Source organism: Archocentrus centrarchus, chromosome 10 (genome assembly GCF_007364275.1).
Source record: "Archocentrus centrarchus isolate MPI-CPG fArcCen1 chromosome 10, fArcCen1, whole genome shotgun sequence".
Taxonomy (NCBI): domain Eukaryota; kingdom Metazoa; phylum Chordata; class Actinopteri; order Cichliformes; family Cichlidae; genus Archocentrus; species Archocentrus centrarchus.
The window spans coordinates 31,252,481-31,266,598 of record NC_044355.1 but is presented as its reverse complement, the minus strand read 5'-3'; the positions used below and the strand labels follow the sequence as shown (position 1 = coordinate 31,266,598).

The following is a 14,118-nucleotide window of genomic DNA, read 5'->3' as shown; positions in this document are numbered from 1 at the left end:
TTATTTGTCAGTTACAATGTTACAGTAGGGTGCTTTAGGGTGCTTTCATTCACACACTTTTCCAATTTGTCTTTTCAAGACAAATTGGAAAAGTGTGTGAAAAAGGCTTGTTACTTCAAGGACAGTCCTTATTTTTGTCAGCTTACACATAACTTGTGTTTGATTAATCCCAGAATACAACCAAAGGAAGTCCAATTATTTCTTAACAAAAGCAAAAATCTTTTATGTAAAGATGATGGGGTACAAAGATTTCACTAAACCGTTGAGTGGTTTAAAGTTATTCAGCTTACTGCAGAATATTTCACATATCAATATTGAATAAAAAAAAAAAAAGCCCTCTTTTGAAATATGATGGCTGCACAAGGAACAACAAGGAAGTGGAATAAAAGGGAAACAGTCATATCAGCCTCACCATGACTTTTGTACACGTTTAATTTAAAAAACTTTTCCCACAACACAGAAAACTTCATTAATGCATTTTTTTTTTAAATTCCATACAAAGCCATGAAATATATAATTTTGGAAGTACACAGCACACCTTTAGATAGTGGCTTCACAGTGTAGTGGTTTACACATTTGCTCTGTTTGGATGTTGAACTCAAAGTTAACCAGCTCTCTCTTTGTAGTTTTCCCAAGGAGGTGCAATCTGGATTGCTGGAGGTGATCTCTCCTTCGCAGTATTACTACCCCAACTTCACCACCCTTAAGGAGACATTTGGAGACTCCAAAGAAAGAGTCAAGTACAGTACATCCATAAATTAACATGGTGTATTCTTGGAATGCTATAAATGTTTTGTCAATTGTGGTAATTCTGAAGTCTTCCCACATTAACTGCATCATTTTATTGGAAGAATGTATTGGTTGCTCCTGCAGTGGCAGAGAGGAAACAAAACCAGTATATACACTGTAGAACCAGATAAAGACTTTTAAGAAAATAGGAGAATTATAATGCATTTGGTGTGCTAAACAATAAACTAACAATTTGTGTTGTTTGTGCTCCTTGTGTGTTTGTAGATGGCGGACGAAGCAGAATCTGGACTTCAGCTTCCTCATGCTCTATGCTCAAGACAAAGGAATCTTTTATGTTCAGGTTGGGATCCGACTTTAGCTTCTGGTGTTGGTGGTAAATGGGGTGGCATTTCTATAAGTCTTAGGTGTCTTAGGTCTTAGTTTGTGTTTTACTGATTTGTACTATTTTCAGCATTATAGTCTTGATTTCAGCACGCAAGGTAGTGTGTGTGTGTGTGTGTGTGTGTGTGTGTGTGTGTGTGTGTGTGTCTGTGTGTGTGTGTCTGTGTGTGTGTGAAATTAAAAAGGATAGTATATTCCACGGGCAGGGCCAGGGTGCATTTCATTTTATTTATTTATTTATTTAAATTCACGACATTGCCAAGATTTTGATGTAAAAATTTATTGGAATATTTAAATTATAATAATACACAGCTCATTAGTCAGAATTATAAGCAATTATCTAAAACTGGTTCCAAGAAGAACCAGTTTAAGTGTAAATGCACCTGATAGTTTTATAGATACTTGCAAACAGAACCTTTTTTAAAAGCTCATCTGGGTGTGGACATCGCAAATGTGCTTAGGCTATAAATGCTGTGGTGTGTGTGCTATGATTTGTATTACATCCTTATACAAATAAACAATAATCAAACTAACCCAGTAGCTTTGAGGGGGCTTTTACAAATGATGACTGGTAAGGCCAAACTGAAATTGCAAATGGATGAGCACTCACTCTAGAACCAAAGATGAGATCACAGACATGTGGAAAATGTGAAATTACACCCTGTTGTGAACCAGTAGTTTTGTCCTGACAGGTGAGACTAGTTTGACTGATTTCTCCTCTTCCGCAAGAGTGACCTGACAGGACGATGGCTCTGCTCAATTTCAAACTTCTCAAGGACTGTTTTAATGGAGCGGTCATTTGCTATTTTGTACAAATAGTGTCTTCTTCCTGATATGAGTGTTTCACTTTTTAATCACACTCAGTATGTTTATAGCGTTGCAATTTTACACAAGCACAATAAATTGGAGGATGAGAAATTATTAGGTTTTTAAAAACTTTCGTATGAATTTCCAGTTAGAGGATGATGTTGTTGCAAAGTCGAGCTACTATGATGACATGAAGGCCTACGCCACAAAGGAAGATTCAAAGCCATGGCTCTACCTTGAGTTCTCCCAGCTTGGATTTATAGGTGTGTTTTTGTGCATCTATTAGTATTAAAGTGAGTTTTATTTTATTTTCTTATTGATTTTTTTTTTTTTCTGGTAATATGCGTTTGTGTATATGTGCAATTCTCCAGGCAAGATGTTTCGGACCCGTGACCTCCCAATGATCGCTGAGTTCTTCCTCATGTTTCACAGAGACAAACCTATTGACTGGCTGTTGGATCACATTCTGTGGGTGAAGGCTTGCAACCCTGAGAGAGATGGTGTAAGTCAAATTAATGCTAGAACTCCCAAGGTGGTCATTTTGACCTTTTTAAAATTTTGCAGTGTGATATCTTTGTTGCTATAAACCCCATGTGACTATAAGACCCTGAGTTTTCTTAAATATGTGTATATTGTATTCTAACATTGTCATATTATTAAAATTACAAGACAGCAGAGAATTACGAGGGTTTCTACCATTCTGACCACAACACATTATTTACATAAATTTATAATAAAAAAAATATATGTATAAATATAATCTGTAATCAATAAAAGATCAAAGAATACATAGATCTGTAATGTTACCAATCAACTAAAGATGGTCATATCCATGGTCATAGCAGTCATAATGACCAGACAGTGTAACTTGGTGAAATTGAATGCTTTCTGATCCAATGTGTGAAAAAACATGTGGATCATTACCACAGAGGGTTTCCTGGGAACATTTCAGAAATGATCTCCGTTTACACGGAAATGCTAGAAACGTTGAAAACGATGTAGTTCCCGTTGCCAGGCCACAAGTTTTGTTTTGCAAAGCTTGTGTAGCCCCTTAACTGGCAAGGGCCCGGTGACGGGCCGTTTGTAGTCCCTTTTATATGGCAGGCTAGACCCTCCCATTTTTATTGACACGTCATTCGGCCAATCATGTAACTGGCTGCACCAAATCACCTGACAAAGCTACGTGACGCCCTCTGAGTATTATTGGCTCTGGGAAACCCATTTCTTAACATGATTGGCCGAATGAGGTGTCAGTCAAAATGGGCGGGTCTAGCCTGCCATATAAATGCACTTCATTCGGCCGGCGGACCAGACGCAGCCAGTTAATAGGCTATGAAATGGGTTGTTCAAAGCCAATAATAACCAGAGGGTGTTATGTAGTTTTTGTCAGGTGATTTTTTTGCTGCCAGTTAAGGGGTTAAGCAACATGCGCATACATGTTGGGACTCAGTGGGATGCACAGCAAAGATCTTTTCATTATTTACAAAATGGCCAATGTGAGAACCTTTGTGTGGAGTGACGACAAGGTTGGATTGCTGCTGCACACAGTATCTGATGCATGATTGAAATGCATCTCCACTGATCCACATGATGGTGTAGCAAATGTAGATTTTGTTAAATAGGGCTGTTAAGTTCAAAAGACTGAGCAGCACAAGAAGCACTCGTGAATCTGCCATTGCGATTGTTGTTCATCTATTAGCGCATGTGTGGAAAACTGTGGCATCACAACCATAGTGCGCATGGGAAAGTGCCCCCGTTTCCAAAAAGCATCGTTTTCGTCCGGAGCATTTCAGAAACGATCCACTCTGGAGGCCATTTCCAAAGAGTATTAGTTTCACTTGGTTTTCGTGTAAACGGGAGGCCGAAACACATTAAAACAACACAGTTTCCAGTAGAAACGTTTTGGAAACGGGGCCTAGAGATCCCTCCCCAGGTGCCTCAACCCCCACTCACACTTTACTTCAGGTGAACTCAATAGGTCACACGATTGAGGGTGGGAAGTGGTGCAAGGTCTCACAGTTGTTCCACCTGAAAACACTGGGGGTAATGACCCACACCCTTTTTTTAAGCCTTAGCTTATGTGCAACAGCACATGAATAATAATGTGTCATTGACCACCTCCAAAGGGGACAACTCCCACTAGGGTTTAAATAGCTGGGATTCTCCACCTTTTGGTGGAGAAGTCTGAAGAAGCTTCTTGGATGAGAGGGGAACCGGCTTCAAAAAAATTTAAAGAAGTCCACTCACCTTTTTTTGACCTTTTATGACATGGATGACTGAGAATCTACACATACACATGTTCCCGCTACTGATGTTCCTTGCCATAACCATCTTTAGCTATATGGGAGTTCTAGTGTTAAAAACCAGATGTATATAGCATCCTTTTTCTGCTCCCTGCACACCCTATGTAGATGACACCCCTTGTCTAAACCAGACATAGTATTTCCAGGAATGAGAAAGCCTTTAGCAATACATTTTTCCTATTGCTCGTTTTGTGTAAATGAGCAACTTTTGTTTAGAGCTAACTCTCCGGCTCTGATTTTTGAGCATCCTTGCTGGTAGATCCCATTCATGTCTGTCAGAATGAATGGGAAGTGTCTGTAAGCTAAAGTACTAAAGTAGTATCAAAATTTTATATAAGAGTTTGGTGTGTGGATCAGTGTGTCCTCATAAGTGTCTGTGAACTGCGAGGTTCGGGTCACACACATTCTATGATAGTCAAACCTCGGCTTTAATTGGGCAACTTTAACACGATCAGACTTATCTAGGAGTTACCCCAGCATTGTCTTGGCTGTATAGTTTTGATCACAGTTAAACAATCTCCTCAGTCTGGAGCACATTTTCTTTAATCACAATCTGAATTCCTTGAGTGCTTTCATGTCTTTTACTCAAGAGTGGATCTGACTAGTCATTAAAGCTTGACTGTCAGAGGTGGCCTGTAGACAAATATACAATATCTGTGCCTTTCTAAACTGTTGATTTCACAAATACACAGTTTTATACACACACGTGAAGGCTGAAGCAAATACAAATGACCTGAACACCATTGCTTCATTGTTACAATTATGCAGTGCTTTTTCTGAAACAGGTTTTTCAATGGTTAAAAACTCAACATCCTCATCCTGTAGTGTAGTCACCCACATCTTCTCTTATTTTATGTAGAAACACTGCGAACAACAGAAAGCAACACTCAAGCAGAGGTACAAGCCTTCCCTCTTTCAGCACGTTGGTCTTCACTCCTCTCTGCCCGGGAAGCTGCAGCATCTGAAGGTGAGTGTACCTTTGACTCTCTGAAAACTTGTTCCATGATGGACATCAAGGTTACCTTGAAGTTTACAATCTAAAGCTGCAAAGGGAAGGCTTCATTATCTTTGTTTAGTGGAAGCACCGCTCTTCCCCTCCACACAACCAGAAAAAGACTGAACAAGTATAGCTTGTTTGGAAGGGTTTCCAGGAGAAAGCCTCCAATCTTTAAAAATAACATGGGATTATGGTTTAGGTTTGCAATGTACTTTGGACAGACAAAACCAAAATGCAGATACACTATATTACCAAAAGTGTTCACTCCGCCATCCAAATCATTGAATCAGGTGTTCCAATCACTTCCATGGCCACAAGTGTATAAACCAAGCACCTAGGCATGCAGACTGCTTCTGCAAACATTTGTGAAAGAGTGGTTCGCTCTCAGGAGCTCAGTGAATTCCAGTGTGGTACCGTGATAGGATGCCACCTGTACAACAAGTCCAGCCATGAAATTTCCTCGTTACTAAATATTCCACAGTCAACTGTTAGTGGTATTATAACGAAGTGCAGGGTCAGCAGACGCTGAGGCGCATAGTGTGCAGAGGATGCCAACTTTCTGCAGAGTCAATTGCTACAGACTTCCAAACTTCATGTGACCTTCAGATTAGCTCAAGAACAGTGCGTAGAGAGCTTCATGAATGGGTTTCCATGGCTGAGCAGCTACATCCAAGCAAGGGCAATGCAAAGGGTCAGATGCAGTCTGACAATCTGTCTGGCAATCTGATGGATGAGTCTGGATTTGGTGGTTGCCAGGAGAACAGTACTTGTCTGACTGCATTGTGCCAAGTGTAAAGTTTGGTGGGGGGGGGATTATGGTGTGGGGTTGTTTTTCAGGAGTTGGGCTTGGCCCCTTAGTTCCATGAAAGGAACTCTTAATGCTTTAGCATACCAAGATATTTGGTACCCCCACCCCACCGGTCCAACAGTGCTGGTCTGTGAAATATTTCTGGCTAGAACCCTGCTGTGATGATAGAACACTACTCAGTTTACTACTTACCCTACTCGGGCAACAGTGTTGCCTGAGTAGGGTACAGTTTATTAGTGAGACTGTTGGTGATAAGTTCCAACATATTTCATAACTCGTGTTGAAAATGGCTTTAGTAATGAAGTTCAAGGGTCAGGACTGTTAACCATTAGCACCACTTTAAAGTGTTAAAGTGGTGCTAATGGATAACAGTCCTGAAGTTCAAGGGTCAGGACTGTTAACCATTAGCACCACTTTAAAGTGTTAAAGTGGTGGTAATGGTGGCAGGCCAGGGTAATTTGTTTTAGTCTTATCTTTTCTTCTGTTGAATTCAGTAGGCCTTTGTTGTCAGATGGTGGAAAAACTTCTCTGGTAAGACTATTGGAGGTAGATAAGAAGGCCTGACTGCTGAACTATGAACATCATTCAGATGAAACTCATAAAGCCTGTAGAGCTGGCCACAGCTGTTTAACCTGAGCAGATAAAATGTTGTAGTTGTAAAATGGCCAACTGATCATCTGCAGAGGAATGCTTATTTATATATTAAAATGTTTATTTATTTATAAGCGTTTCAGTCAGGTTTCAGAATTCATCACACTACAGAAACGGCATTAGTGAAGGTTACAAATGGTCTTCTTACAGCCTCTGACAGTGGACTCATCTCTGTGCTTGTCCTGTTAGACCTCAGTGCAGCTTTTGATACTGTTGACCATAACATTTTAGAAGGCATAGTTGCATACATTTCCATTGTTATGCAGATGATAGCCAACTTTATCTGTCCATGAAGCCAGATGACACAAGATGGTTTGTTATTTAAATATCCCCATTTGTCACTTAAAACTTGTTGCACTTTTTCCCTGGGTCAAAGCACATCTTAACTGAACCAGTTTGGATGTGACTTGGACGTGCTGTGGTGTTTGTAAATGTATTGTTTTCTGTTGGGCCTCCTCTCCTCTTCAGGATAAAGATTTTGGGAAGCAGACTCTGCACAAGGCCCACAATAACCCAACTGCAGAGGTGAGGAGCAGCTTGAAACACTACCAGGAGCACAGTTTGGAAAGGGCTTACAAAGGACAAGACTTCTTCTGGGCAATTACTCCCGTCGAGGGTGATTACATCCTCTTCAACTTCTTCCAGCCAATCCACACATCTGGGTCAGTTAGCTTTTTGTTTGGTTTTGTTTTTTATGTAATTTCCTATAGTCTTTACCTTTTCTGAAATTATAGTTCTATTAAAAATGAAAAAATAGACTGGCAAATTCTTCTTTCCAGTGCTATTTCTTCAATAAGTCTTTTCAATGGCTGATGGTGACCCAGTTTGCACATTATCTTTATAAAGAAACTGCTCTGTTTTGCAAAGTGCTTTAACTTTGCAAATTTAATTGCAAACTTTTAGAAGCCATGTTGGTCCCCTACACTACAAGTTTAATGTTGACTTTGCACCACTGCATGTGCAAATACAGTTTTGAATCCTAAAGACCAAAGTAAGACAACTAATAAGTAATTATATTCAAACATGTAAACATGAAGCTGTAATCCCACAATAATTTTATACATTTCCTACATATGTATGTGGTATTTGAGTAAAAATGAAGATGCAGTAATCCAACCATATATTTTCTTAACTGTTTATCCATTTCAGGTTCTTAGGATGGAGCCTATCCCAGCTGCCATTCAGTTTTCATTTTCACTTCTATGACAATAAATATGAAAACAACTGAATTTCCAAAGCGGTACCCTGCTGTAGCAAATGTTAATTCAAAATTGACAATCAAATATAAGTAATGATACCAGGCATTCAAGTTACAGTTGAAAATTCATGTTCCTAACAATTTGAAAATGGAAAAAAAAAAGAGCACATGAGCAAAACAAAAGGCACAGACTGTATAATTGAGTTTTATTCTTAATAAATGTTCTTCTAAAAAAGTAATGTGAAAAAGACACAAGACAAAAGTCATTTCTAAGGCTTTTTAGGTGGCTGGCATGGTTAGCTGTGCCAAATGCAGCGGTCAGGAGTAGTCGCCCCAAACAACTCACCCAGGAGGCATCCAAGTCAGATGCCTGAACCACCTCAACTTTCGATGTGGAGAAGAAGCAGCTCTACTCTCAGCCTGTTGTGAATGACAGCACTCTTCACCCTATCTCTAAGGGAGAGGCCAGACACCTTTTGGAGAAAGTTCATTTCCACCTCTTGTACTTGACATACTGAAACTTGGGGCAGCAACTCGTCCCTGACCCGGAGTGGGCATTTCATCCTTTTCCATCTGAGGACCATGTCCTCGCTTAGCATTTGGAGGTGCTATTTCTCATACCTGTCTCTTTACACTCTGCTGCAAACCACTCCAGTGCAAATTGGAGGTCACCACCCGATGAAGCCAACAGGATGTCATCCGCAAAAGGCAGAGATGAGATTCTGAGGTCACTTAGCTACACCTAGAAATTCTTTCCGTAAAAATTATGATCAGAATCGGTGACAAAGGGCAGCCCTGGTGGAGTCCAACACCCACTGGAAATGAGTGTGATTTACTGGCAGCAATGTGGGCCAATCCCTTGGTGGAGTTGTACAGGGACTGAATGGCCTGTAACAACATTCCACAAAACACACTGGGTGGGCAAACTCCCACGCATACCCTGATATCCTTGAGAGGATAAAGACCTGGTCCAGTGCTCGTCTAATGGACAAACTCTCCTTTCCAGCACCTGGCATAGAACTTCTAGGGAGGCTAAGGAGTGTGATCTCTTATAGTTGGAGCACACCCTCCAGTCCCCTTTATTAAAGATGATAACCACTCCAGTCTGCCAATGCAGAGGCACTGCCTCAAATCTCCATGCAACATTGCAGAGGTGTGTCAACCAAGACAGCCTACAACATTGAGAGCCTTCAGAACCTCAGGCCAAATCTCAAAAATCCATCCCATCTCTTCGTCCCCAGACTCTGTGTCAGTAGGATTAAGGAAGTTCTCAAAATATGTATTCCACTGTCCAACTTTGAGGCAGTCCAAAAGTCTTCTTCCATGGCCTCCCACACCCAAGCTTTTGCTTTAGCCACCACCTGAGCTACGTTCTGCTTGGCCTGCCGGTATCCATCAGCTGCCTCCAAAGTCCCACAGGCTAACCAAGCCCAATAGGACTCCTTCTTTATCTTGATGGCTCCCTTCATCTCCGGTGTCCACGATCTGGTTTAGGGATTACCACCATGATGGGTACCAACCGCCTTGCAGCTGCAGCTCCATGCAGCAGCCTAAACAATGGAAGAGTGAAATGTCCTCAGCCTCCTTCAGAATGCTGTCAAAGCTCTGCTGGAGGTGGGAGTTGAAGATTCAGTTCTTTCAATTCAGTTTTATTTATATAGCACCAAATCGCAACAAACAGTCACCTCAAGGTCTCGTGAATGCCTCTGCCAGGCATTCCCTGTGCACCCTCATTATAACTCCGTCCAGCATCCTCCCCCCGCCACCTGATCCAACTCACAACCAGGTGGTGATCAGTTGACAGCTCAGTTCCTCTTGAAATTTTTCAGATTGATTGACCTTCATTTCTTAGAGTAATGATGGACTGTCATTTTTCTTTACTTAGTTGAGTAGTTCTTGCCATAATATAGATTAGAACAGGGATCCTCAAATCCAGGCCTCACTTGAGTCAAATATAGAAGTCATTAGCAGGACTCTGGAGAACTTGACTGCATAATGGGGAGGCAATTCAGCCATTTGAATCAGGTGTGTTGGATCAGGGACACATCTAAAACCTACAGGACACGGACCGCGAGGCCTGGATTTGAGGATCCCTGGATTAAAACATTGCTCAAATAGAGCTATTCACTGTATACCAACTCTACCTTTTCGCAACACAACCGATGGTCTCAAACACATTCAACATATTATGGTTTGTTTAATACTTTTTTGTTTACTAAATAATTCCATATGTATACCTTCATAGTTTGGCTGACTTTAGTATTAATCTACAATGCAGACAATTTTTAAATAATGAAAAAACACTGAATTAGAAGGTGTGTCTAAACTTTTGAGTGTATATAGAACTAAATCACAACAACAGCTGCCTCAAGGTGCTCTATATTATAAGGTAAAGACCCTGAAATAATAAATAGAAAACCCCAACAATCAGACGACCCCCTATAAGCAAGCACTTGTCGACAATGGGAAGGAAAAACTCCCTTTTAACAGAAAGAAACCTCCGGCAGAACCAGGCTCAGGGAGGCCGTGACCTGTTGGGGCTGAGGGGACGGAGACAGGACAAAAGACATGCTGTGGAAGACCAGGGATGAATAATAACTAATGATATAAATGCAGAGTGGTGTATAAACACATAGAAAGTGAAAAAGAGGGGAATGAAGAAGAATCATGGAAAGCCCAGCAGCCTTGGCCTCTATAGCAGCATAATTAAGCAAGGGTTGAGGGTCACCTGATCCAGCCCTAACTATAAGCTTTATCAAAAAGGAAAGTTTTGAGCCTAATCTTAAAAATAGAGAGGGTGTCTGTCTCTTGAATCCAAACTGTGAGCTGGTTCCACAGAAGAGGGGCCTGAAAGCTGAAGGCTCTGCCTCCCATTCTACTCTTAAGTATGCTAGGAACCACAAGTAAGCCAGCAGTCTGAGAGCAAAGTGCTCTGTTGGGGTGATACGGGACTATAAGGTCTTTAAGATAAGATGGGGCCTGACTAGTCAAGGAGGATTTTAAATTCAATGTTAAATTCAGTGCTGTGAGTGAGAAGAGCTTATGCTGGTGTCAGTACTTTTACAAATGAGTATTTAATCTGATATTTAAATTTTTAGCATTGATTACTATCAGAGTATCTTTTTTTTGGGCAGCCATAGTCTTTACCAAATTTGATAATAATTTAATTTAATTTAATTATTTTACATCACAATTTAATAGCTTTGAAGTAATTTACTAAAAATGTTTAAATATCCTTGTGCTATTAGTGGAACAGAAAGGGAACATCAAAGTCAGAGTTTGCATGTTCTCCCCATGTCTGCATGGGTTTTCTCCAGGTATGGATGTGTACAGATGAATGGATGTCAAGAGTGATACAACATGATAGCAGTTTAAACCACCTTGACACATGTTTCTGGTGTCTGTTCTATTTAGATTAATGTCTGGATGTTTGAGAATTAAAGTTTAAACCTGAGTGATAGGTTCAAGTTAGGTTTTTCATTGTAGCAAGTGACATAAATGCCAATTTACAGGAAACGGTAATGTAGAAATGAAGCTTATATACAGTGTGATATTTGTGATAATAATGTGATACAGTTCGGTGCAATATTTTAGCTCAGGAGCATTGCTATATGTAGATGTTAGCATTGCAGCATAGTTTATTCAGCCTGTGCTGTTTTTCTTACTGTGCAGGTACCTGTTTCGCAGTGGCAATATCGAGACCAGTGGAGATAAATTCTTCAATACAACAGTGGAAGTACTGCCCAGCAATGTGAGTAACCTGTGTGTGTGTGTGTGTGTGTGTGTGTGTGTGTGTGTGTGTGTGTGTGTGTGTGTGTGTGTGTGTGTGTGTGTATGCGCTTTAGTTCTAATGTTGCTGTTGACCAGGCCTTGGTTTTCATCTCAGGTGTTGATGAATTGAGACAGAGTTGCAAGGCAACAGGAAACATCTACCACAACAAGCTATCTGTTATCACTCGAGTGCCTCTTTTTAGCTCGGTGTGTGTCAGTTGACACTTCTACCACACTAAAGGGGAAAAGTGGTCATGCCAGCGGTGACCTTTGAGTAAAGTTAGACAGACATGGAATCACTGTGGAAGAAAAGAGAGAAACCTTGTTACACAGGATGATTCCGGGTCCAAAAGCTTCTCATTGCACGATAGTTGTAAGTTTACATACAGTCATCATGGGTCATGAATACCATAATAATTTTAGGCTTTTAATGATTTCTATGAACTCCCAGAAAGCTGATTGTGTTCATCTGGATTTAGCATTTTCCGAGGGAAAAATGTTCCATCCCTCATCCAAGTGACTTCTTCAGTCTCAGCTGACTGAAGGTTTCCCAACCTTATAAACAGTAGAGCAGCACAGCAATCGAAACTAGCACCACTATGAGATTTTTCAGTTGCTAGTGGGGCTGATCACAAAGACAGAATCGGTTATCTGAAACAATATCGGTGCGGACGAAACTTTCAGCCTGTCTCAGCGACGCAAATCCCCTGACATCCAATATCGGCACTGAGGAGAGGAAGGCACTCCCGTCGCTCAGTAAGGACATCATCATCCTTCCGGGAGACAAGGGTAGGTGTATAGTTTTGCTAAACCAGGTAGACTATCATGAGCCCCTGACATGAGACCTCGGTGGTGGTTACAGGAAAATGGCAATAGATTGTCTGAAGGAGTTGGAACAGGACAGCACTATGGACCAGACCTACAGATTATACCCAGGGAAAGCTACACCAAGTCTGTTACCTAAGATGCATAAATAGGGTGTACATTTAAGATGCACTGTATGATCAACTCTGTTACATACAACATCTCCAAATTTGTTGCTTCTATCCTCAACCTGTTGGTAGGCAGTGCCAAACACCACATTCAGAACACTTTGTGGAGAAGGTGAGAGATATCAGTACGGAAGCAGATGAATCAATAATATGGGGTAAGATAACTGTCAAAAAGAATGTATGTGTAAGGAGTCTAAATTCGTACATGTAAGTCAATAAACGTGCATAAATATAAGATTTGTATTTCGAATGCAATCTACAAAGTTACAACTTCGTAACAATACAAATACAAATCACAAATTTACAAGTACAAGTTACAACTTCTCAACAATACAAATACAAATCACAAATTTACAAGTACAAGTTACAAAGTTACAACTTCTCAACAATACAAGTACAAATCACAAATTTACAAGTACAAGTTACAAAGTTACAACTTCTCAACAATACAAGTACAAATCACAAATTTACAAGTACAAACCTAAATATCGAACGTCATACTGCGCATGCGTTAAAAGACAACATTCTTATGGCGGATGGAGGATACTTCTTCCTGGTTGGTGGCTCATTCCGAACTATTCCGGTGGAGAAAGCCTTACTGGTTGTCTTATCTGTTGTCTGTTGTCTGTCTGCTGCCCCTCGACAGGCTGTGATGAATTGCCCTCTCTAACCGTTTGCCTGGCATTCCCTGACGAACCTAACCTGCTAGTTATCATTGACACCAGACTGTGAGCGGTGTTCAAAATCTCCGTTAGCTGCGCCTAGCAAACACATAATATTAGGTTATGTACCTCAACGGAAACTCCACAAAAATGACAGGAAACTCAGAATCATACTTCATAATCAACACAATAAGCCACCAACCAGGAAGAAGTATCCTCCATAAGAATGTTTGGCCACAGCGGCTTTTCGTGACAGGGGAGAGAGACAGGAAATGGAGGAAAGATACAGGGAAAGACACCCAGGCGCCCAGAATGTTGTCTTTTAACGCATGCGCAGTATGACGTTCAATAGTTAGAGGTTTGTACTTGTAAATTTGTGATTTGTACTTGTATTGTTGAGAAGTTGTAACTTTGTAACTTGTACTTGTAAATTTGTGATTTGTACTTGTATTGTTGAGAAGTTGTAACTTTATAGATTGCGTTTGAAATACAAATCTTATATTTATGCACGTTTATTGACTTACATGTACGAATTTAGACTCCTTACACATACATTCTTTTTGACAGTTATCTTACCCCATACAATAGTCTCTTGTGTTGCAGTTACTGTCTCAGTCCAGTGACTCAGCACCACCCTCAATACCAACCAAATGTGTCTGTTCTTAGAACTGTCTTCAGTCTGCATATTTGACATACAAGGACCAGTATTACAGGAAGAAACATGGGTGTGCCATGGGTTCTTCGGTTTCACCTAGTGTAAACTTGTGTGTGGAGGAAGTGGAAAAGTCAAACACTTGT

At 40.5% G+C, this 14,118-nt stretch overlaps 1 protein-coding gene across 2 annotated transcripts in view; it reads left to right on the top strand.

The window, feature by feature from the left end:
• LOC115786614 (alpha-1,3-mannosyl-glycoprotein 4-beta-N-acetylglucosaminyltransferase B) overlaps window positions 1–14,118 on the top strand; it is a 37,873-nt gene that overhangs the window by 15,448 nt on the left and 8,307 nt on the right. For both annotated transcript variants that reach the window (XM_030738856.1, XM_030738855.1), the window contains 7 exons: window positions 627–740; window positions 1,015–1,090; window positions 2,087–2,201; window positions 2,310–2,440; window positions 5,101–5,208; window positions 7,166–7,359; window positions 11,568–11,646. In XM_030738856.1, coding sequence (XP_030594716.1) covers window positions 627–740; window positions 1,015–1,090; window positions 2,087–2,201; window positions 2,310–2,440; window positions 5,101–5,208; window positions 7,166–7,359; window positions 11,568–11,646 — 817 coding nt within the window. The remainder of the gene's footprint in view (window positions 1–626; window positions 741–1,014; window positions 1,091–2,086; window positions 2,202–2,309; window positions 2,441–5,100; window positions 5,209–7,165; window positions 7,360–11,567; window positions 11,647–14,118) is intronic.